Source organism: Acartia tonsa, chromosome 3 (genome assembly GCF_053477335.1).
Source record: "Acartia tonsa isolate MP-2025a chromosome 3, ASM5347733v1, whole genome shotgun sequence".
NCBI classification, from domain to species: domain Eukaryota; kingdom Metazoa; phylum Arthropoda; class Copepoda; order Calanoida; family Acartiidae; genus Acartia; species Acartia tonsa.
In genome coordinates this window covers 6671830-6696144 of record NC_137262.1, presented here as the reverse complement: position 1 = coordinate 6696144, position 24315 = coordinate 6671830, and the positions used below count along the sequence as shown (strand labels likewise).

General features: G+C 34.4%; 1 protein-coding gene across 6 annotated transcripts; it reads left to right on the top strand.

Annotated features, from left to right (window-relative positions):
- The first annotated feature begins 133 nt into the window (after positions 1-133).
- LOC145313169 (uncharacterized) lies at positions 134-23961 on the top strand. 6 transcript variants are annotated; one of them, XM_080152442.1, is made up of 34 exons: positions 134-250; positions 733-806; positions 2237-2351; positions 3351-3404; positions 4506-4868; positions 5245-5307; positions 5451-5588; positions 6525-6604; positions 7195-7522; positions 7686-7832; positions 8097-8179; positions 8377-8734; positions 8831-8964; positions 9615-9836; positions 10309-10412; positions 10669-10768; positions 11112-11204; positions 11560-11768; positions 12403-12478; positions 13700-13842; positions 14267-14342; positions 14592-14672; positions 14974-15048; positions 15365-15541; positions 15892-15999; positions 17321-17463; positions 18386-18494; positions 19310-19392; positions 19705-19783; positions 20395-20532; positions 21476-21573; positions 22371-22475; positions 23201-23579; positions 23675-23961. In XM_080152442.1, exons 4-33 carry the CDS (start codon positions 3365-3367, stop codon positions 23226-23228), a joined length of 3981 nt encoding a protein of 1326 aa, XP_080008568.1. In that variant the 5' UTR covers positions 134-250; positions 733-806; positions 2237-2351; positions 3351-3364; the 3' UTR covers positions 23229-23579; positions 23675-23961. The 6 variants fall into 6 exon arrangements, with proteins under 6 accessions (XP_080008568.1, XP_080008569.1, XP_080008572.1 ...); XM_080152444.1 differs by having other exon boundaries at positions 223-250; positions 736-806; XM_080152443.1 differs by lacking the exon at positions 2237-2351.
- Positions 23962-24315: the final 354 nt, after the last annotated feature.

Below are 24315 nucleotides of genomic sequence, written 5' to 3'. Positions count from 1 at the left end.
TGATACTTATTTGTATATTGATGCAAGAACATGAGATTTAGAACTATTTATAATGGCAGATATTTATAAATTGATGGTATTTTTCATTATTCGATTAAATTTTTCACTGATCTCAGAAAAAAATCTCTTGTTCACAAAATTTTTGTAATTTATTCAGACACATTTATAATGTACATCTTTAAAATTTTCTATATTTTCAGACTAAATCCTAAAATTACACCAGACTGGTTCTTCCCATCATAAATAAAAAGTAAGTTAAATCACCTTTTACATTTTATAATATGTTTTATTCAGGACAGATTAAACAAATTTTTAAGGGTTCCAGACAACGTTGATTGAGACAAGACATCATACGAGGAATTTTATTTTGCTTTGCGCCTAAATCTAACAAAAACGGGAAATATAATGATGAAGAAAAATGTATAATAAGTGCTGATCGCTAAACATTTTGAATAACACAAAATTGAAATATAAATCTTTACTTCTAATATTACTTTTTTCAAGTTTTTAAGATAAATTGGCAAAGAGTTTCATTTTAATTTTGTTTTATTCAAAAATCGTAGAGATTAAATCATAAAATAGATATAAACAAATCGTAATGAATCTCGTACGAAAAAAAATCATCGAAAAATAATGAAAAAATCTACCGAACTCGACAATCGATCAAAAGCGTTCGCGCGTGCGTAAATCTTTACAGCTCAAGAGTTAAAACCGGTTTTCCTTTGGTTTCAGTAGAACAGAGTCCTTGACAGACTGTCTCTCATTCTCTCTCATGGTCGAGCCGTTGGGGCTACAACTCTGCCGCGGTACAAATTATTTATAAATTAAAATAATATTCAATTAGGACAAAAATAAGATTTGTAGTATGTTTTGTTGCTTAAAATTAATATTTTTCATTAAGTTTAACTTAATTATTTGCCCGATATGCCTTTGATATTTACGTAATTTAAAACATAAAAAATCAATTGCAAGATTATTTTTTAGCAACAAAATTAGCCAGGAAGGAGAAAAACTTCGGGGAAGATTCTAAGATTCAAATAATTTTGAAAACCTGAGATGGATTCTAAAAAAAAACTTTTTGGCTCACTGCCTCACTAAAATTAGGCTCGCTAAATTTTTTTAATCCTATTAAAAATCTACAAAAAAAATTAACAAAATCTTATGTTAATAACCCTATTATGATTTTATTTAAGTTTTGTAGATTTTTAACAAAAATAATTTTGCCTCTCCAGCGAGTAGCGAGCCTAATTTTTTTTCAAGAATCCACCATCCACCTCTTTTTTTTCTAAAATGTCTGGTTAATGTTAAATCTGGATCTTTTTATCTTCCCATGATTTCTAATTACTTTTTTCAGGTTCTAATATATTTTTTTCTTAAGGTGTACTAATCTTATTTTTAAGGTAACTCTTGATTATTCCAAAAGTGGTCACTAATACTAATAATACTTTTTTTCAGCATTATATTTTAAGCAATCTACTTTATAATTAACTTTTTCTGTTGTGTAATAAAATGATATGTTGATAACATATATGGATTAAGTTGTCTTTTGTCCTTAGACTAATTATAACATTTTTTTCAGGTTAATTTATCTATTTTACAAAGAAAGCAAGGATAAGTGAATGGAAGATAAATTAATCTACGTACATACTAAAATGTTTGAAAGATTGTCTTGAATGATTGGTTGTATGATAAATCATCTTCCATTTATTTATCTCTGTATTTTTACAATTATTATTAAATCTCTTTCCTGGCTTTTAACCATTTAATTATATTTATATATAATCAGAATTTTAAACTATAGATAGATAGATAACTTAAGATATACCTAAATGTTTTAAAATAGAACATAAATCTATAGAAAACGAGCGTTTATACATAGAAAATAGAAAAAAATTATTGAACCGTATCGCATTAAAAAACAACCCATTGCAATTTGCTATTTAACATTTAATATAACAAGTATAAAATTAACATTCTGGTTGTCTGTCGTATAACGGCCTTAAAAAGGGAATGTCATAGCCTGAAATGTGCGAACTGAAATCATAATTGAAACAATGCATATGAAAAATATCATTCTGGTTGTCACTGGTTAATTGACCTTTAAAAGGGGGATGTCTTAGGAATTGGTTGTCTTTTTGGATGTTAAACCTATGAAAGTCCTTGATAGTCATCCGATCGCACTTGAAATAAAAACTAAACTTTTATATTTACTAATATGACGAGGCCTAAAATTTAGCCATGTGCGGCGTCAACACGATCAGAGTTGGGTGGTTGGGGGGTGGCATAGGCCCCCCCGACACACGGCCAAGGACAAGGAACAACATTCTCACTCCAACCCAAAATACGCTATGGTAAATTTCAAAACAGAATTTAAAACTAAAAAAATATCGAAAGAAAAAATGAAAAATGCGCGAATTTGAAACTCACGAAAACAAAGAAAAAAATGAATTCACAATTTTTGTTTTATAAAAGAACGGGGAATAAAGTAAAATTCCCCTTCTTTAATTTTCATTTCGCTGTCATATAATATTTTGTTGAAATAAAATAACATGTCTACACTATAAAGAAGGGGACTTGCATTATTCCCCATTCTTTTGGGGTCTTTTAGGGAATAGGACTAAATAAAGACCATTTTTAGCTATGATACATTTTAAATATAAAAAAATAAAAAATATGCGCAATGAGCTTAATAATTTTGATTTCAGGTTTAATAATTTAATTTCAGGAATTAATAATGTATTTTTCAGATAACATAGAACGGGATTTAATTTAAGATTTTTTAATTATTCACTAAATGATGCTATTGCACTTTGAAATTGATATCATCTCTTTATTTTAAGTAGTAAGGTTTTTTGTTTAAATTTAAAGATCTCTTTAATAGTTAGACTTAGAATGAACAAGTTTACAAGCAAGGCTTTCAGGAAATCTATGGGTGGTTTTTAGATGTAAAGGGCGAAGCCACTAGTAGATTAATATTGATGAAAATAAAGAAATAATATATTTAATATTAATTGATTTTCAGGATTTCATACATATTTACTTTTAGGTTTTTCATAAAGGTTAAAGCGAAAATAACAATTTTTTTAACTAAACCTAAAGAACAAAGTAATTTTTAAAAATGTAATTGCCATATTATTATACTATCAAATTTTTGAAAATTTTGTTGTTAGATTTCCAATTTTATTTTATACAGTTTCTTTGTGCTTTAGGTTTAGTTTCAAAAATTGACCTTTTTAAATTTGAACCTTTTCAAATGACAAAAAGACTTTAAACTAAAACAAAATAAATGACATAAAAGAAAAGAAAAAAACTATTTGTTGTTACTGTACCTAATTGTTAATTGTTACTAGGTATATAAAGAAGAATGGGGGACGAAGAAAGCATGGATAATCCTTCACATATGGGTAAGAGTTTTCTCGTATTCATTCTAATCCGGTGGATAGGAACCGGTTCTCATCCATATGAAAAAAACTATGTCTAGCATCGTATTATGTCCAGCTTTCTACGAATATAAAAATGTACAATCATAAGATTAAAACCAGTTTTTTTAGCCGGTGCCTTCGTCACCTCGGGGCTAAAAAAGGGTTTTAATCTTATAATTGTACAATGTACATTCTATATCCGTGGAAAGCTGTTAATAATACGATGCGAGAAATAACTATTATTTGTCCGCACTTACATAAACAAATAAGTAGCTTTCCTGGTAAAATTTCCAAGCATTACCCAAACACTTAGTATTTATAAAACTTTCTTTCTTCAACATATTGATTTTATGTTATCTATTAATTTAAAGAATTGTAAGATAAGTTCGTTATTAGTGCTATAGTATAGAGCTGGATCTTTAAATCATTTTAGTGGTGAGCCAGATTGGGGTGAGCCGAATTTCAGCCAATCACAGCGCGGCATTTCATAAAATGCTGTGCTCTCATTTGTGGAAAGTTGGCTCACCACTAAAATGATTTAAAGATCCAGCTCAGTATAGTATTGTTAACCTTAATTTACATTCACTAAAACACAGCTTAATTATACTATAATCCAAGTTTTCTTAAGACTTTCATTTACAAACAAAAACATTTAGTTAATTGTATTCTCCTAAACTTAGGGGGGATAAAAAATATGTGGTTGGGGGGAAAAAAATGTAAAAATTAAGAGAACTGACAGCATTTTTTTCCCGTTTTTCTCACCTTTTTGGTGAATAAAACTAAAAGAATATGTGGGAGGGGGGTTAATATGAATAAAATAAAGAGTTTTGAAAATATTTTTCCATTTTATTTCCTTCCTTGCTGGAAAAAACTAGGAGGGGAAAAAAAATTTGCAGCAGGGGGAAAAAATGAATCTTTTGCAGAATATACACCCCTGCTTAGTTCTAATGACAATAATTCTTATTATCTATGATTTTAAGTCTGCCTCTTCTATGCTATTAATGGGCTAGGCAAAAATAAAATAAACTTATTGCTTAGACTTCGCTCCAATTTAACTAAAGAGTAATTTGTATTTTATTTCAGATGACTACCCTCCAGGGGGTGGCGACAACGATTACGGTCCTCCGGGTGGTGGAGGCGACGATGATTTTCCAGGTGGTGACGGTGGAGAGGACTTTCCTCCCCAAGGTGGTAATGATGACGATAATTTTGGAGGGGACGGAGGCTCTCCTCCCCACAGAGGAAGTCGGGGCGGATTTAGAGGCGGCCGTGGCGGCGGTAACTTCCGCCCCGACTTTCCTGGCGATGGAGATGATGGCCCAGATTTTGACAGACCACCAAGCGGAGGAGGGTTCAGGGGAGGTGATGACTTCCCGCCCCAGAGGGGTAGGGGAGGGTTCAGAGGGGGCAGGGGAGGATTCAACAGAAATGATGATTTTAATCCAGGAAAGAAAAATGTTACTATTATTCTCATGATCATTTAAGAGCGTTTAACATGTTAAATATTTTTAATAATAATGATCATATGATGCCTACCTAAAGATAATTTACACTTTACAGAATGGGATCCCCTGCTGAAAGGGGGGGGGGATAAAAAAATATGTGTTAAGGGGAATAAATGTTAAATAAAGAGTAGTGAAACATTTTTCCTCCTTGGGGGAAAAAACTAGAAAAACAAAACATTATTCTGTTCTTGAGGATAAAACCTAAGTTTGGGGGGGGGGGGGAATGAAATATTTTGCAGCAGAGGAAAAAAATGAGTCTTGTGCAGAATATACACCCCTGATTAAATTCGTTTATATTGACATTTTTCTGGTATTAGATGATGATGATGATGGTTTCAGAGATGCTCCCCGTGGTTTTAGAGATAGAGACTCGGATAGAGGTGGGTAGTTTTAAAAATATTGTCACTTTGACACTTTTGCCTTGAGTTGGGTTTAATCTTGTTGATATCAATTTAATATTGAATCCAAAATTATATTTCTACATGAATGATTACACTACATAACAACTACGTTATTTGTTTAGGTGATGATGATATGGATGGAGATGGTGAGGAGCGGGGCTTCGACAGACACAGAGGTGGCCGTGGCGGCCCCAGAGGAGGCTTCAGGGGTCGTGGAGGGTTTGGCGGCCCTGGCAGGGATGATGGACCACCATTTGGAAGTAAGGCCAACTTTATAACAAGGGTGCAAACATGTATAAAGTGCGAAGCTCAATAATTATAATCAATCAGATACTTTAAAGAAATAATGAATAAGCTTAAGATCTAACTAACGAAATGATTATAATAATCCTTTAAAACTTAAAATGAATATCACTAGAACCTATGATTTTGGTATCTATACAGTATGAAAAAAAAAAATTGTAATTGGTGTACCTTAGGGTGGGTTGATTTTGGACATTTTTTTTCTGAGGCCAAAGCGGGGATCTGCACTCAATTTATATAGATATAATACACCTCTGGATGATTTAAAATTTGTCCTAAGTCTTAAAACCGCTGACGACCAGACATTCAATTGTATAGCTATTTGTAAATGGGAGTCAAAAATTTATTTAATCAGAACTATGGCTTCATGGTGCTCCCTGGAAATGCCTTGAGGAGCTGAGTCAGGAACTTTTGTCCGTTTCAAAAAATCTCGTTCCTAGCCTGAGAAAATCTAAAAAACCTCTACAAATTGGACAATTCTCAATAAACCTTAAATTTTTTTGGTTTTTTAGTGATTTCTAAGGCTGGGAACGAGATATTTTGAAACGGACAAAAGTTCCTGATTCAGCTCCTCAAGGCCTTTCCAGGGAGCACCATGAAGCCATAGTTCTGATTCAAAAATATTTTTGAATGTCGTCTTTGCATACTAATAAGTAATGAATTATATTTTTAAGTGGTCGTGTTCTAAAACTCAATTTTTTAAAATTCTTTTTCGGTCAGAAATGTTTTTAAGGTTAATTTTATCTGTTGCATATCCCCGCTTTGTCTAATTCCGATATGAACCCACCCTAGTGTACCTACCTAATGATAATGGAATTTTTATTTGAATTATTTAGGTAGGACGATTTTAACAAAATATAATGGAATATCTTGCATAAATTGTTTTGTTTTAGATTTTGACGACGGGCCCGGTTGGGGTAGAGGTGGCAGAGGAGGACCAAGGGGGGGATTTTTCCCCCGGGGAAGAGGAGGAATGCTTGATTCATTTTCTTTATCATTTCTAAGTAGAGGGGGTGGAGATCTTTGCAGGCTTGGCGTAAACATGAGCTTTTTTTATAGTTACCACAATATAAAGGACTATAAGGGGTAGTTGCAAGAAGTGCATTTAAACTTGAATTTAGTGAATGCATAATTTTTTCTGTTCAATAGTTTAATCTACATCTATAGGACATACATTGAAAAGAATTTCAATCTTCTACCAGGTAGTTTTAAAAATATAAAGACTTGAAAATCATATTTTTGGATAAATGCTACATAATTGGCTGCCCTGTTTTCACAAAAACAGCATTTTGACTATTTTTGTGGTGCTTAATTTATTGCTATTTATTGTAATACAAAATTATATATGTTAGAAGATGGTAATCTTGAAACTTATGCTTGCAAACAAGCTTTTCAAATGCACTTAATGCAACTATCCCTTTTGAATTAGAGAGCTCAGCTTTTACGTTACGTGTGTTAATACATCCCAACCCCAATCTTTTTTTTTTCTTGATCAAAATAAAACTTAAGGCCTAAATTTGCGAATAAAGACTACATATCAACCACAGCTAACGAACCACAGGATTCCGACCAGATTTCAGACCTGACTTTCGCGGTGGACGCGGCGGATTCCGCGGTGACTTCCGTGGCGGGCCAGGACCAGACTTCCGCGGTGGGCCTGGACCAGATTTTCGCGGTGGACCACCAAGAGGTGGCTTCCGCGGCGGACCGCCCGACAATTTCCGCGGAAACTTCCGGCCCGACTTTAGAGGTGGCTTCCGCGGACGTGGTGGTTTCGGACCGCGTGGCGGGCCCCCTGGACCCCCAGGATGGGGCGGTCCAGGACCTGATGGGCCTGGAGGCTGGGATGGACCTATGGATGGACCTCCACCCCCATGGATGCAAGGACCAGGTTAGTTTTCTTATTTATTGATTATGCACACTTGAGGATTACAAACGTAGAAAAAAAATTTTACATACAAGTTACTTATAAGCTACAAACTTAAAGAAAGACTTTTCCTTTCAAATTTTTACAAAATTATTTGTTAAAAAATATCAATACAAATTATATATAGGTGGTCCTGGTCCCAGATTTGGTGGTCCTGGAGGACCAGGTGGTCCATTTGGCCACGGAGGACCTCACGGCGGAGGTCCTGGTGGCCCCCATGATCTTGGTATTGATCTGAGTGGAGAGGTCTGGGTAGAAACTCCCACAGAAGATGGTAAGTGTTTCTAAGTTACGTTACATAAAATAGTAGAATAAATCTTTGTCTTATAAAAAGTAGATTTTTTGTTTCTTAAGATCTCGCTACCCATTGAACCGGTCAAGTTCCTTTTTTTCATTGATTCTAAAAGGATCCTGGGTGTTAGATTCACAGTGTTGTCGGTCCAGCGGTTACTGAGATCTTAGATAATTTAAAATTTTGCACTTCAAGAGCAACACAATGGGACAAATTTTAATTGATTAATAAATTCTTATTGTTTAGGAAAATTTTATTATTACAACGCACAAACAAGAGCCACACAGTGGGACAAACCAGAAGGACCTGATGTCAAAATCCTAACACAGGTAAAAAAAAATTATTATTTTCCTTAAATTGCACTGCTTCTCTATAACTTAGTGGTATATATGTCCGTTACTCAACGATTGATAAGTATTAGTCTATATATACAACAAAATATTATAAACAGAATTAATAAATATTATAAAATCAGATCTAAAACTGTTTAATCATATCCTACTTTACCTTACAAAATATTATTCAGGATGAGGTGGAAAATTTGCAAAAGAAGATGAATGAAGGACCTGGTCCAGGTCACATGGGTCCTGGTGGTCCTATGGGAGGACCTGGCGGTCCCGGTCACATGGGTGGTGGCGGTGGTCTCCTAGGACCTGGTGGCCCTCCAATGGGTGGACCAATGCCTCCTTGGGGTGGACCTGGAGGACCGGGTGGTCCCCCATTCCACGGAGGACCTAACGGTCCAGGTCCCGGTGGACCATGGGGTGGCCCTGGAGGACCTCCATTCGGTGGTCCAGGACAGCATGGAGAGGGCGGTCCAATGCCATCTTGGGGAGGTCCAGGTGGGCCTGGTGGTGCTCCACCTCCTTGGGCTCAACAACCAGGTATATTTTTATCCTCTAATTCTTATTCCAGAGCAGCAATTATGAAATTATTGTTATAAGCCTTGATAAAGTTCTATGATATAATTCGTTCCGCAGATACTGCTACCATCGTCGAGGAGCCCAAGTGTGCCTGGTCAGAACATGATGCACCAGATGGAAAGAAATATTATTATAATGCTGAGACTCAAGAAAGTGTCTGGGAGAAACCACAAGCTCTTATTGATCATCAGGTAAATGGATGGATAAATTAGCATTACAGATAGACATGAGTGAGGATAGACATGCTGAAATATTATTATGATTATTACTAGGAATCTAAATGAATAAGGCAATGGCCGATAAATTGATTCCATCCCTTTTGATGATACATAAAATTACCCCTTATCTAAATACAACAATTGGTTGGAACGTTTGGACACTTAACTTAATGAAGCAACTAATAAAAATTTAACTAGTCCCCAAAGTTGTTAAGCCAACGAATGAGAATAGTTATTTCTCACATCGTATTATAAGCAGCTTTCCGCGGATATAGAATGTACAATTAAAAGGTTTAAATTTTCGTAGAAAGCTGGATATAATACGATGCTAGACATAGTTTTTTTGTATTGATGAGAACCGGTTCCTATCCACCGGATTCGAATAATACGAGAAAAGTTATTATGAAATTGTGGGGAATAGTGTAATGAACAGCTCAATGTCCCCTCCCTCCCTGTATTATTACATTGGTTGTGGAAAATGCCTCGTGCTTTTATTGATCATCAAGTACATGATTTTAAAAGTTGTACAACTTGACAGCAAAAAAAACAGACACAAACCCACAAAGATAAATATAATTTAGAGAGAAAATTCATATCAAATTAATGATTTGTTGTGTCTTTAGAAACGTATGGAAATTGTTGATCAGGCCAAGCAAGATATGCCTTTTACTCCCGCCTTCCTTAAACTCGGATCAGCCGCCGAGATCGCCCAGCGTGAGAACTCCCAGAAGGCTCAGTCAACCCCCGAAAGTTTGGCCGCCCAGAGAGCTAAGGCGGCCGCAGCTGCGGTTCTGCAAAAGCGCGGCATGAATATGCAAGGCAATGAAATATCTCCAACTAAAGAGGTAATATTATTGTTCCCCTAACATTTTCGTCAGTAAATAAATGGAAGTTGAAATAAAAATAACATGTGGTTAGTTTAACTTAAGGAAGATTTCATATGGCGAAAGTGAAATTATATAACCTATATATAATGCCTATAACCTTTCCGCTAGTCATAATGCGTTAGGGAATATTTTTTGTTTTATGAATGATAATGTACAATATGTTTTGATATTATAAAAAACTGGTACTTTCCTATTGACCACTGTCGTACCATCCCCCCCCCCTTTATTTTTGAAATAATATTTGTTTCTTTCTTATGTCTGTTTCCTTGGGGTGGTCTAACACTGCGTGGTCTATAACTGCGGTGGCATAACACTATGTTCGACTGAGCACTTTAAGGGAAACAGCTAAAAAACTTTTCCTGGTATGGTTCATGTTATGACACAAACCTATTTCATTCCTGAGATTAATTTACAGTATATATTTTTATAGGAAGAACCTCCCAAGAAAGAGGAGCCGAAGGACAAGTCTCGTCCAGTGTCCAGCACCCCTGTTCCTGGTACACCATGGTGTGTTGTCTGGACTGGCGATGGAAGGTAAGGACAAACCGACAGACATATTTATAGATAGAAGAAATTGGAGAGTTTATATTATTTTGTTTTACCCCATAGTCAGATAGATAAATCAAAACTCTTTAAAAAAGATAGAGATTATGGGTAACACAGTCAAATGTTTATGAATTTACTGACACGTACACAATTAAACAGCCCAACGTACATAAATTAAAAGACAAAAGTAGAAACAAATCACAGTCCGACAGACTAAACGTAAATTAAATCTGTTGATTTTTAGGTCATTCTTCTACAACCCCACCACAAAGACAAGTGTTTGGGAAAAGCCAGCTGAAATGGTGGGCAGAAGTGACGTTGCTAAGATGCTAGAATCACCTGAGGTTCGATTTTAGTTTTTTTTTATAAATTTTTTTCTGTTAAGATAGCTTTTGTGATTTTTACCTTTCTATAGAACATGTTTAGGACATAACTTGTACAGTTTTATCGTACTTCAAAATTCCTTTGGCACAAAGCATCAGGAATAAATTTCCTATTAATTGCAGTTTTGGATGGCCATCTGCAAAATTAGTAGGATGTTAGTTTGTCTTGTCCCTACACAAAGAACAGTAGGTAATCTTTATTCAATTCATAAAAGCAGTTTTTGTTCAAGCTAATAATCTTGTTTGACCATTTGATTAATTCCACCGCTCAACTTACCTGGTAATATACTATTTATCCATCTAGGCTGCAGAAGAATACAAGAGAAAGCTGGCAGAGAAGTCTCTACCTGTCCAGCCAGCTGCGGAATCTGGAGAACCTGCAGAAAAGAAAATGAAGGTAATTGTTAGGTTTAATAAACAATGTTATGATTTATGGAGGGATTTGGGTTAAATATCCCTTTCAGAATCTGATGCGAATCATTGTTAGTCTGCTATTTGAAGAAAAAAAAAATTCAAGGCAATATCTCGCATTTTGCTAAAAGTATCAAGAAAATAAAAAAAAACTATTTGTACCTACTAACTTACACTTTCAAAAATATTTTCAATCAACTCTAACCATAATGTTATAAAAATGAATATAGGTAGCTGGGGGTATCGTTATGTTAGCCAGCCGGGAGAAACATTCTACAAGAATATACATACAATAATCTCACAATATCCACGTATTATATATCCATCGTTATAAATTTTAGATGGATGAAACGCCCGTGGATAACAGCCGACAAGAGCCTGACCCCGACATCACCTTCATCAAGGAGGAGAAGAAGAGGGTGGGCACTGGTAAGGAAGCCGCTATTGAGGCAGAGGTCAAGGCCGCCAGGGAGAGGGCCAATGTGCCGCTGGAGAAAAGGATGACACAGTTCAAAGCTCTGCTCGAGGAAAAGAAGATCAGTGCCTTTAGGTTTGTATTCTAAAAGTGCAGTTACATAATATTTTAATTTTTGGTTAGTGTTGAGCTTAAATTGGGTCGGGTGGTTATTGACCTCCTTTTACTTTATATCTTTTTCCCATAATAAAATAAAACATCAATAAACATTTTAAATTGAAAAATTATTGTGTTACTTGAGTAAAATACAGGGGGAAGAGGGGACATTGGTCAGTAGCAAAAAAAGTGTTCTGGTAGCTTATTTTAGCAATATGTCAATTTCGATTTTCATAAAAAAAAGGGGAAGGGTCCCCCCTGGGGGGAATTTAAAAAAACATTAACTCTAGCAATAGTTATCCTCAAATAACTGTCAAAATCCGCTGATTTTGCTAAAATGGCCAAAATTGTCAGTATTTTGAGGATAACTTTTGCTAGGGTCAGTGTTTGTAAAAATCATTTTAAGACTTTAATTGAATTTGGATTGATTGTATCATTAAGTAGAGTATCAACACGTTTTAACCATCAATTTCAATTTACAGAAGAGGTAATTTTGTGTAGTATCATATACCCCATACATACATTTATCGGCCATTGTCTTATCCCTTTGGTTTTTAAGTAAGTAAATAATTTTTTCTTTAGACGATTGAAAACATAATAATTTCAATTTTAGCACATGGGAGAAAGAACTACACAAGATAGTGTTTGACCCAAGATATTTACTTCTTACCAGCAAGGAAAGAAAGCAGGTAGGATTCATTTTTATAGTTTGGATATTAGCGTAGCTACTCTATAGTTTACTGGTTGGTCCAGTATAAATGATTTAAGTGAAGAAAAGATTTAGAAGTAAATGTAATGTTATTTTGAATAGGCGGTGAAGTTAGAACAAAACAGACCCGTAAAACTAATAATCCTGCGTTATAAATCTCAGCATATGATTTATACATTAAGAGATATAAGTTTTCCGGAATTGTAATGTAGGGAGTAGATTTGAAATCTGCATCAAATTTTAAGGATTTTTTATAAAATTCGTTTTTTGTATAATTCTTTATCTAAAAGCGGAAATACAAATTAAGTTAATTAATTTTGGCATCTGTGATTGGTGGATTTAAAAAATCTGCGCTCTGATTGGATGTCGTACATCATTCAACCAATTAGAGCGCAGGTAGTTTGAAATCCACCTATCCTATTGGTCAAAATTAATTAACTTAAAATGTATTTTCGCTTTTAGATAAAGAATTTTACAAAAAACGAATTTTATAAAAAATCCTTAAAATTTGATGCAGATTTCAAATCTACTCCCTACATTAAAATTCCGGAAAACTTATATCTCTTATTATACATATTGAAACCAATAGTAATAATAATATAGCTACTTTATAAATAGCACTGCAGTGTTCGTCTGCAATAAAATTTCTTTTAACTGATCCATAGACACTTTATTCGACTATTTTCTAGAGGGGTAGTGGTCGCTGTTAATTATTCTGGCACCCAAAGTAACGTTTTATAAAAAACGTTCTTCTATTTGTTGGCTTGTACAAACCAGTAGTGACCAAACTTTTCCACCAATATATTTAATCTTCTGAAGTGAGAATTGGAAGTGTGCATCAAGTGCATCTTCCATTGTCTTATCCCTTAAGATCCCTGACATTAAAAACCAGCGTGTCGGAGCCGTTTAATTTTGATGCGGCTCCGACACGCTACATAAAAGTAGAAGGATGTGTGTCTATTTGTTAAGTAACAATAGTTTTTCAGTTTATTATATGGAAATAGACCGTTGCCAAATTATAATATTACTTTAAAAAATCATTTTAGCTAATCTGGAGCCGGAGCCGTTTTTAACGAAAAATACGACTCCGGCTCCACCAAAAATGTTGCTGCTCCGGCTCCGAAACGCCGTTAAAAACAATGTCTGCTACTTATGGATTAAATGTACATATTTTTTTATGCCAATATTTGTTGTTATTAAGGTATTTGAGAAGTATGTGAAGGAACGGGCGGACGAGGAGCGTAAAGAACGGAAACAGAAGGCGAAGGAGATTAAGGATAAGTTCAGAGAGCTACTCGAAGAGTCAGAGCTAGACTCTAAATCAAGCTACAGCGATTTCTCAAAGTAAGCTCTTGGATGATTTAGTATGAGTTGTGAAACTACTCTACACGGACAAAGACGTCTAAGTTTATTATGTTGCATAGCGTTTGATGTATAATGTATAAAGGTGTAACAACGAAGTCTAAGATTAAATTGTTAATTTTTATATATGGTTAAAAACGATTTTCTAGTATTAGTTTTTGCCTGTTTATATGATGCAAAAAATCCACTTTTAAATCTGAAAGATGTTTCTTAATGTTTGTTTTCCGGGCTTTGTTAACCAACTGAATAGTTTTTCCACCCCGCCCCCACCCTCTTTATCTTATCCAATCATGGGATGACACCTAAAAATTACCCCCCCTCATAAAACGAATGATATACAGGCTGCGCTTTAACATGCCATAATATTAAAGTAAACTTGAAAAATAACACAAATATTTTACTTCAGGGAGAATGGTAAAGATCCTAGATACAAGGCTCTGGAGAAATCAAGAGATAGAGAAGATATTTTCAAAGATTTCTTGGTAAGATTTATCTATCATACAAAGTAGAACGATGTCTGTCTGAAGCTTAAGATCTCGGTAACCGCTAAACCGGGTTCTACTCTTCAGGGAATATGCCTACTGGTCCTGTGGTGTCCACCCCCTCCAAAAAAGCAAAAATCCCCCCCCCCCAAAAAAAAAAAGTTATGATTATAGAACAAAATTTGTTTTAATGATATAGGTACTTAACACCATCTTATAAATATCTCATCCTTGTTGTTTTATTTTTAGATTGAGTTAAGAAAGAGAGAGAAAGATGAGAAAGAAGAGAAGCGTAAGAGCATCAAGAAGGATTTCAAGAACATGCTTAAGGTAAAAATACTTCATTTTGTTTTGCAAGTCATTGTATTCTGTAATGTTTTTTTTACATTATTTTAAGAGAAAATCCGCAATATATGTTTTTTTGAGGGATAAAATTAGTGGTTAAAAGTCGTACATTAGGAAGACAATATCTCCCAAAACCATACGTGATACGTACAAAGCATCACTGAAAAGCTTATTTTTTCCCTCTGGTTTGTGGATAAATCTCATTATATAAAATAGATTTGTTGTCACTTTACGCATTTAGCAACTTTGTTTTTTTTATTTTTTGTTACCAATATTGATTTCACAGGAATGTGACGAAATTGATCACCATAGCAGATGGTCAGATATCAAGAAGATGCTCGCTGATGATCCTAGATACCAGGTACTCATCTTCTATATATCCAGTATATATTTATTCATATATTCATATGCACTTTAAGATAAGCTATTATAAGGACAAAATTAATTTCTAATGCAACTACTCGATAACTGGACTGGCCTTTAAAATCGATAAAAAGGTATACTCTGTGCTTTTTTTTCATTTTCTTGCTTTGAACCCAAAGTAACTACTTAAAAATTTGCCTTTTCTTATGAAATTGTTAAATTGCTGCTATGGCTCTTCTTATGTGGTTGATTTCACCTAAAAATACAACCTTGGATCTTGTCTGTGCCCTACTTAATTATTTTCATATTTCTAGGCTGTGGACTCGAGCTCCCAGAGAGAGGACTGGTTTTCAGACTATGTCCATGACCTGCGGGACTCCAGGAGCAAGCGCAGAGACAGGTCCCGGTCACGCAAACGCTCCAAATCCTCCGGATCATCCAAGTCCAGGTCTCGCTCCGATTCCAGAGATAAAAAGAAGAAGAAAAAGAAGGTAAAATTATTTTTTAGATTTTATTTTCATAAAAAGGACAAAACCTGCACTATTTATGCAAAATGTGTAAGAGTAGTGTTCCCTTCTTGTAAAGCAGATGATATATTCTTAGTCACATAAATTCCTTTATAGCTTCTATTCCTTCAATGTCAGGCGCGCATATTACATTTATAATGTGTAATTGTGATTGATTATTATGCAAAAAAAACTTGCACTACATTAAGATATTTAGCATCAAAATGGCTGGCTGTCTGTAATTATCAAGATGAACAGACCCACCAACCTACTTTCCATGCCTGTTAGACATAATGTTGTCAACCCTTATTCATCAACATTTTTTTCTTGTTTAGGATCGTAGTAAGAGCAAGTCCAGGAGTCGCTCTGGCAGCAGGGGTAGGAGGAAAGACAGAGAAGACGGAGAAACATCGGAGACTGAAAAGAACGGAAAACACGACTCGGTAAGCATATCTTTTTCTTGATTGTGCTTTGTCCTTGAAGCTATTTCTGGGGATTGACTAGGAATCTAAACGGATAGGACAAATTGACAATGGATGATCAAGGGGGGGGGGTTTAATGCAACCATCTCGTAATCAGTGAGCAAATGGCACTTAGAATTCGAATTTCCATCTAAAAGGGGTAGTTTCACGAATTGCATTTGAACTTAATTTAGTGAACCGCATATTTTTGGCTAGTTAATGGGTTAAACTATATGTATATGGCATATATTTGAAAGAATTTCAATTTTCTACCATGTAGTTTTGAAAATATCAAGACTTGAAAATTGTCTTTTTGTGATATATGCAATTTAAAAAGACGATTTTCAAGTCTTGATATTTTAAAAAATACGTGGTAGAAAATTGAAATTCTTTCAATTATATGCCATATAAATGCAGTTTAACCAATTAACCAGGTTAAAAATATGCGGTTCACTAAATCAAGTTCAAATGCATTTCGTGAAACTACCCCTTTAGCATTAGTAATCCTTGGTAGGTCTATTTTCCCTAAATCGAACAAAAAGTGGGAAAAGTAACGGCTGGCGGCTCAGCAGTTTTGCCATTTTTTGGATATCTATTGTACAAATTATTCACGAAACCTATCTCCACCTTATTCTCGTTGCCACTCCAAAACGCTATCAAACGGTTCTAAACGGTAGCTGTTGGTAGTAGAAGTTTCAAAAATGGTTATTGCTATTATTTAACATGAATTAAACCAAAAATATGTTTTAAAAAGTTGATTCCTACGTAATTGATGATGAATTTACCCTGAATATAGGCAAAAAACGGCTAAACGGCTGAGCCGCCAGCCGTTACTTTTCCAACTTTTTGTTCGATTTAGGGAAAATAGACCTACCAAGGATTACTCATGCAAAAGTTTAGATCGAAATTCGAATTCTAAGTGCCATTTGCTCACTGATTACGAGATGGTTGCATTAAACCCCCCCCCCCCCCCCTTTGTGTAAATCCCCAATGACAATAGATTAAATATCCCATTTCATAGATCAAAACAATCAGGATTTAATAAAAGTACCTAAATGTTTGGCAAACAAACAAGAGAGTCTGTTTTAAAACTTAAAGTACAATTTCTTCTCACTGGATTGAATCCTCTTGTTTTAATCTTACAAAATAAATCTTAGATATTATGGCTTCATAATGGTAACAGTATCAGAAATACTAATTTTCTGACGTTTCATTAGGTTTGTATGTCTAATACGTTTAGACAGGAGTCTTTTTCATTTTATAAAAGCATAAATTTTTCTGAAAATTAATCCCGTTTATCCAGGGTATGAACGGCGGGGAGTATGGTGGTGAGGACAGCGACAGCGAGGCTGCACAGAAGAAGGCGAGAGAGGAGAGAATGATTGCCAGCCTCAAGAAGAGAGAGGAGGAGGTTAAGGAACAAATGGCCGGTCATCTCAAAGAAAGGTATGTTATTGAAATATCTACTTGCAAAAATAATCTATACGTGGGACAAAATATAATGTGATTTTCTGGCTGTTGCAATATTATACCTACTGCATTTTTCACCAACAAATAGATTTAATGAGTTTCTGTAAGATTTGAGACTTTATCCTTTAGAAACTTTGTATTTGAAATGAAGGAAGTAGGCAGAAAAAAGCCCAAAACTATTCCGGGTTCTACGTGAAACTTCCCTAAAAAGGACTATCCACGAACATGAGCAAGTGATTTTAAGCACCTTCCAACATTGATCCATAGTATTTTTTTAGTGAATATACTAGGTTTGTGTTAAATATTTGGTTTATCGACTAAAAAGTTATGCTTCACCATGGTTTTATATGAAAAAACTTTAGAATGTAAAGCATTTTTAGATACAATATCATCAACTGCTTTGTTGAGTTCAAAGGACAAAATAAAATAAAAGCATCAAATGCTGTAAATTGCAAAAGCACATTAATTGAACTGTTTAAAATATTACAAGCTACCAACCCTTTTCTAAACATACATGTTTGATGAAAATTATATACTTTTGTGTCAAAGCTTTTAAACAACAGTTTGAACTCATAAAAACATTTGATGAGTTTGCACCAAACTATGCTTAACATTTCAAAGTTTTTTTCATATAAAACCATGGTGAAACCTAACTTTTTAGTCGATAAACCATATAATAAACATGAACGTAGTATATTCACACAAAAAAATGCCAAGGATCAATGCTGGAAGGTGCTTAGAATCACTTGCTCTTGTTCGTGGATAGTCCTCTTTAGGAAAAGTTGGTTTAGCGGTTAGCTAGATCACAGCGGACAAAAAAATCTTGCTTCTTTTAGGACTATTGAACATGTTCTGTATAATTTGGCAAATCACAACCTATTTATTATTTTGTTTACAGAGACAAGGAGCGTAAAGAACACATGCACTCAGCCGAGGTGAACGGGTTCGCAGCCCTGCTCACTGACCTCATCAGGACGCCAGATTACAGCTGGAAAGAGGCAAAGAAGGTAATAATTTTATAAGGGTTGGGAATCCGATCCGGGATCCGGAATCCGTCCAATTTTTGGGCCAATTTTGGAATCCGAATCCGGAATTCGTTTTTTAATAGCGGACTCCGAATTCTTAATTAGTACCTAGGCTAAAATTATCGTCTTGAGTTTTTCTTTCAACTCCCTCTTTTTGATGGCAAAGATCACCTCCCCCCCCCCACACACACCACCAACCCCTCCCACCCCCCAACTCTTCCCACATAAACCACGAAGTTGAGAGATCAGCTGGTAACGCAGAGCTCTCATTGTCCAGCCAACGATCACGTGATGAGCTGTTGAATCCAAGAGCTTAGATTGGACAGCCAACGATCACGTGTAATCCACTCACCGTCAACTAAGCCCTCTAATTGGCTGTACAGTGGTCACATGACATCAAAATACTGCTAGAATCCGGAATCCGCAAGGAATCCGCCACTTTTTTTGACGGATTCTTTTAAGAATCTGGATCCGGCCCAAAAATTCGACGGATTGCCATCACTAAATTTTATACAAGCAACCAAAAATGAAACACGGATAGCCAAAAATTTCCCTACATATCATATTTTTGCACGCAAAGTGTTAGATCTCTCATTAACATTGGTCAGTTATTAAATATCCCCGCAACTTACTTATCTATTGGCTGACGTTGGAAATATTAAAACCAAAGTTGAGGATTATACGGGTTTTGTAAAATGTTGCTATTGATTTATTTATTTCATAAAAAAATGGATGGGGTTAAATTGTTATTACTGCGGTATTTATTTTATTGTATTAATGTGTTTTGTAATTTCTAGATATTGAAGAAAGATTCTAGATGGGAGTCATTGTCTCTTGAGAAGCCAGAAAAGGAGAGACTTTTCGATGAACACATGGATAAGTAAGTTTTTTTTGTTCATTTTCATCATATCTCGGCAGCTGCAACTATGTCTCAAATTGAAATCCGTTTGGATGATTAGAAGAAGTGTTTAAAAAGAGGTATTGCCATATTTGGTTCAGCTGATTTTAAAATTGTAAAAGGTAGATTTCCCTCAGAGGTGGCTTACTGATATGCTGACAAGTCATGATTTTAATGTAATTTTATGCAAACAAAGAATAAAATATATCATCCCTTGTGTAAGCCGAAAACAGACTAAAATAAGTATTGTAACTTTACAGTTTTCACGCGTTTATTCAATGTTTTGATTTATAGGTTGGTACAGAAAAAGAAGGATTCCTATCATAGTCTTCTAGATGAACTTAAAGATGTTGCCTTGGATGCTTCATTTAAGGTAATAGATTTGAAGAACTCCTAAACAGGAACGGCCAGAGATGGGTTTTTGAAAGATGAATGCCGCGTTTTTTTGACATTGTTTAGACATTGATTGATTGAACGAAGACGATAGAATTTCAACAGAGTATACAACTTAAGAATTCAAAATTTTAAAATTATAATTTTAGCCATTTGTATAATGTCTAATACAGCTCTAAAAAGATGCATTAATTAATATGCAGCAAAAATGGATTAAAGATGATGTGTTTTTCTTCTACGAAGGCCGTACCAACAAAAGCGAAATAATTAAATAAATAGTTGTATACTCTGTTTAAATTTCGCGAATTGAAAAAACGCGGCATTCATCTTTCAAAAACCCATCTCAGATATACATTTATTTAAGTCTTATGGGTTTGCATCGTTCCTAACTTTTTGTCTAAGAGAGATCCTTTTAAATAGAATAATATTTCATGCCAAATGATGTAAATTAAAATATTATCTTTACTTTAAAAAAAAACTCTACCAACTTCATTAGCTATTATTGTAAATTTGTATAATCTTTGTGTTTGAATGCATTTCTAAAATTAAAATGTTTTATAGAGAACAATTTAAATTGAAAAATATTTTTAGGATGTTAAAAAACAAATCCGCGAAGATCCAAGGTACACCAAATTCAGCTCCAGCGAGAAGAAATGTGAGAAAGAGTTCTATAACTGGATCTCTGACAAAACTAAGAAGGCCAGAGAAGATTATAAGAACCTTCTCAGGGTAAGGTTTTACCTGCTTTGATTAAGTAGCTACTATATTTTTCCAGTTGCTACAACTCTTAAGATAATATAAAGTAAAAGAATAAAGAAGGCTTTGTACTACTGAAAGAATGAACGGGCGCTTATTGAAATATTATTAGATTCTAATACAGAAGACCAGCGCCTATTTTTTATATATATACTTGTACGTTAGTGTGTTAAAACTAGCCCCCCTACATGCCCAAAGATTCATTAAGTCTCTATTGTAAGAAATACTTTCCGACAGGGTGCCGGAGCCGTATAATTTTGATGCGGCTCCGGCTCCTACCTTAAAATCAATATATCATTTTTTTTTTCATTATTGAATTTGATAAAATAAAAAAAATAATATAAAATTTTGCTTTTATTTGATTAAAGCTATATAAAAGTAGAAGGATGTGTGTCTATTTGTTAAGTAACAATAGTTTTTCAGTTTATTATATGGAAATAGACCTTGCTAAATTATTTTTAGCTAGTCCGGAGCCGGAGCCGTTTTTAACGAAAAATACGGCTCCGGATCCGGCTCCGGCTCCACCAAAAATGTTGCTGCTCCCGGCTCCGGCTCCAGAACACTGCTTTCCGATTTCATATGATATAAGAAACAACCACTTTCACAGCGCAGCCTTGTATGTCTCAAATCTCATTGAGGGAGGGGACATTTGGCTATTTATTACACTAGTCACCAAAGCCAAATATTTTCTTATTTGTTGGCTAAACAACCTTGGGGACTTAAATTGAATTTTGATTGGTTGGTTCATTCAGTTGAGTGTCTTAACGTTTCAACCACTAATTGTAATCTACAGATGGGGTAATTTTGTGTATTATCATTTCATTTGGGAGGTACATTATTTTATTGGCCATCGTCTCATCCCTTTAGACTCCTGATCAAATCTAGATATGTATTTGAAATCTTAATACTATTTTAGGAGACCAAAGTGATCACATACAAGTCACTGGAGCAGATCAAAGAGAAGGATGGAAATCACATGGAGGAGATTGAAGAGATCTTGAGCAAGGACAGCAGGTATACCTTCCAATATAAAGCTTCACCAATAAGAATTGATAAGATAGCCCAACCGTCATTCATCTAATGATCAAAATAATAACAAATGAAATAACTTTAGTAAAAAATTTGGATCTACTGCAGTGCACGGTAAAATATTGCTGGTAAGCAATATTTCCAAAAATCTATGAATTTTAAAGACTGCTAGCTGCCAAACGGCTGAACATACAGATCATGCCCGCACACTGTATTAAGCGGCATAAGAAGGCCTACAAATAATCTGGAATAGCCATAAATCAATAATTCATAATTATCTCGCAGTGCAGAGAAATGCGCGAAAAAGACCTATTTTACGCGTTTTTCTTCAGTGAAGCTTTCCCTGTGCATAATTGGATCTTGGTTATTCCAGTTTATTTGTAGGCCTTCTTATGCCGCCTTAAATGGTGTGTGGGTATGATCTGTACGTTTAGCCGTTTGGCAGCTAGCAGCCTTTAAAATTCATAGATTTTTGGCAATATTCGTTACCAGCAATATTTTACCGTGAACTGCAGTAGATCCAAAAATTATATGTAAAGAGTATCTTAAAATTAACAGTATGTAGCAATTGAGTAAACACATAGAAAACCAGTAAGCATTCAAAAAAGTATAAGTCATTTCATTAGTTATTTGAAAAGTATCTCTATCGCAAGAGTGTCTTATACTGTGATCTTGTATTGTATTTAGAGACTTAATTTTCTTATCTCACGGGTGGATGTACGGATATATTCTAGAATAGATGCGCTACTTTTATTTGACTCTTACTTGATATTTTCTTACAGGTATCATGTATTGGAGCCCCTAAACGACGACAGAGCAGATATTCTGATGGCGTATTTGGAGGAGCTAGAAAGGAGGGGGCCACCTCCCCCACCCACTCTACAGGAAAAAATATATATTCTAGAATAATTAAGCTAGGTAACACGCCTGCAAATATTTTATAACATGAATTACCTTCTATACCCAACTGATAGGTTCTATCCTTTATTATTATGTAAAGAAGTAATTTTATTTTGTCTGAAGCTTAGATTTCAATTACTAAAGAATTGATAAAGTTCTCCTTTTAATGGAAGCTTCACATAGATTTCAGGATTATTTTAGGCTATTCTATTTTTAGATTTAAGCCATAGCACAATTTTTGCTCCTTTCTTACCCTTTTGAAGTTAAGATTACATAGATGTGATAAGTAGGACGTCGGCCACACTGAACTTAGGCCAGTGATGGTTAGGTTAAACTTAGTAGTATAACAATAATCGTATCTTATCCCTTTAAATAAAAAGCGGTCCGACCGCCATTGATGTTTTATAGCTAATTGTGCTCCTTAATAATGGGAATGTTGTCAAAATCATTTCAGCCTTTTATCTTTTATAGGAGCCGATAAAATCACGTTTCCCCCAAACTAAGACGGACAGACAGACGGACATTTCAAATTATAGAGTAGCTTCGCTACTAATAATCTATCTTATCCCTTTAAATAAGAACACTATAGTCAACATCAAAAAATAAAGGAATTGGAGTAATTTTGATTTATAAAATATTAACTTAATACAAGATATTTGCCTCATGAATTCGCCGTCTTAATAAATTCTAGAATATATTTTGTGTTACAGGAGCCGAGCAAAGCAAGAATGAGAATGTAATTAGTTTTCCAGCATTTCTAACAATCAATCAATGGCGTGCACATGATTATTTATTTGTTCGCGCCTTTTCTTACCAATCCTATGTTTAAACCCGTGTGTTTTTTTGTCAAAAAAGGGAAAACTATTAATATGACCTCATTTTTCCCCTCGAGAGCTTTTCTATTTTTTTCTAAATATTTTTTGTTGCTTTAAACCCTTTATGTTTCAAAAATGTATTTCATAGTAAGTAAATCATATATGACTTAATTTTGTAAAATTAATGTAAATTTGGTATTAAATTCACTGTAAAAAAAAATGTTAAGCACTACAAGATAAAAGAAGTGTAATCAAAGATATTTTGTTAACCATTTTGTACAAATAAAATCCACAAGTTTTATTTTAAATCCTAAACGCAATATTTTTTTTTAAAAACTTGTGGATTTTTTTCTTATGATTTATCTATTCAGGGTTTTTGTGATTTTCTATATATCAACAATAATTTTGACACTGTAAAAAAATACTTCCTGTACATTTTCAAGCACTTTTTGCCATAATTTGTACAATTAAAGTACATACAGTACATTCATAGATGATACTTTTATTCATTATACTAATTATGGTTAACAGATGCGACAACCCGTGTTCTAATAATTCTGGCATTAAATTGTTGGGTGTTTTGTTCTTTCTTTTTTGTAATAAAAATCAGCTGAAATTCAGACATACAAGATACCTAGAAAATAAAGCATTTCTTTAATTTGTGTCTTACTTTATTCGTAACTAGTGGCTATGCCCCTAGAGGCCTATAGTGGCACTTTAAATGTGTTTTTTTTTGTGTTCAAGTCTCCACGATACCTATCATATTGCGTTCAAGTCTTTTTTCGTAAAAAAAATTTCGAATTTTTGTGATTTCTCTTGGGAGGGTGGTGGTACCCTCCCCAAAAATAATGTTTTTTTTTGCGTTCAAGTCTCCACGATACCTATCGACATATTGGCTTCAAGTCTTTTTTCGTAAAAATTTTTTTTTGTGATTTCTCTTGAGAGGGTGGTGGTACCCTCCCCCAAAATAGTTATAAACCTTTCCGAGACCTAGAAGAAGCTACCCTGCTAA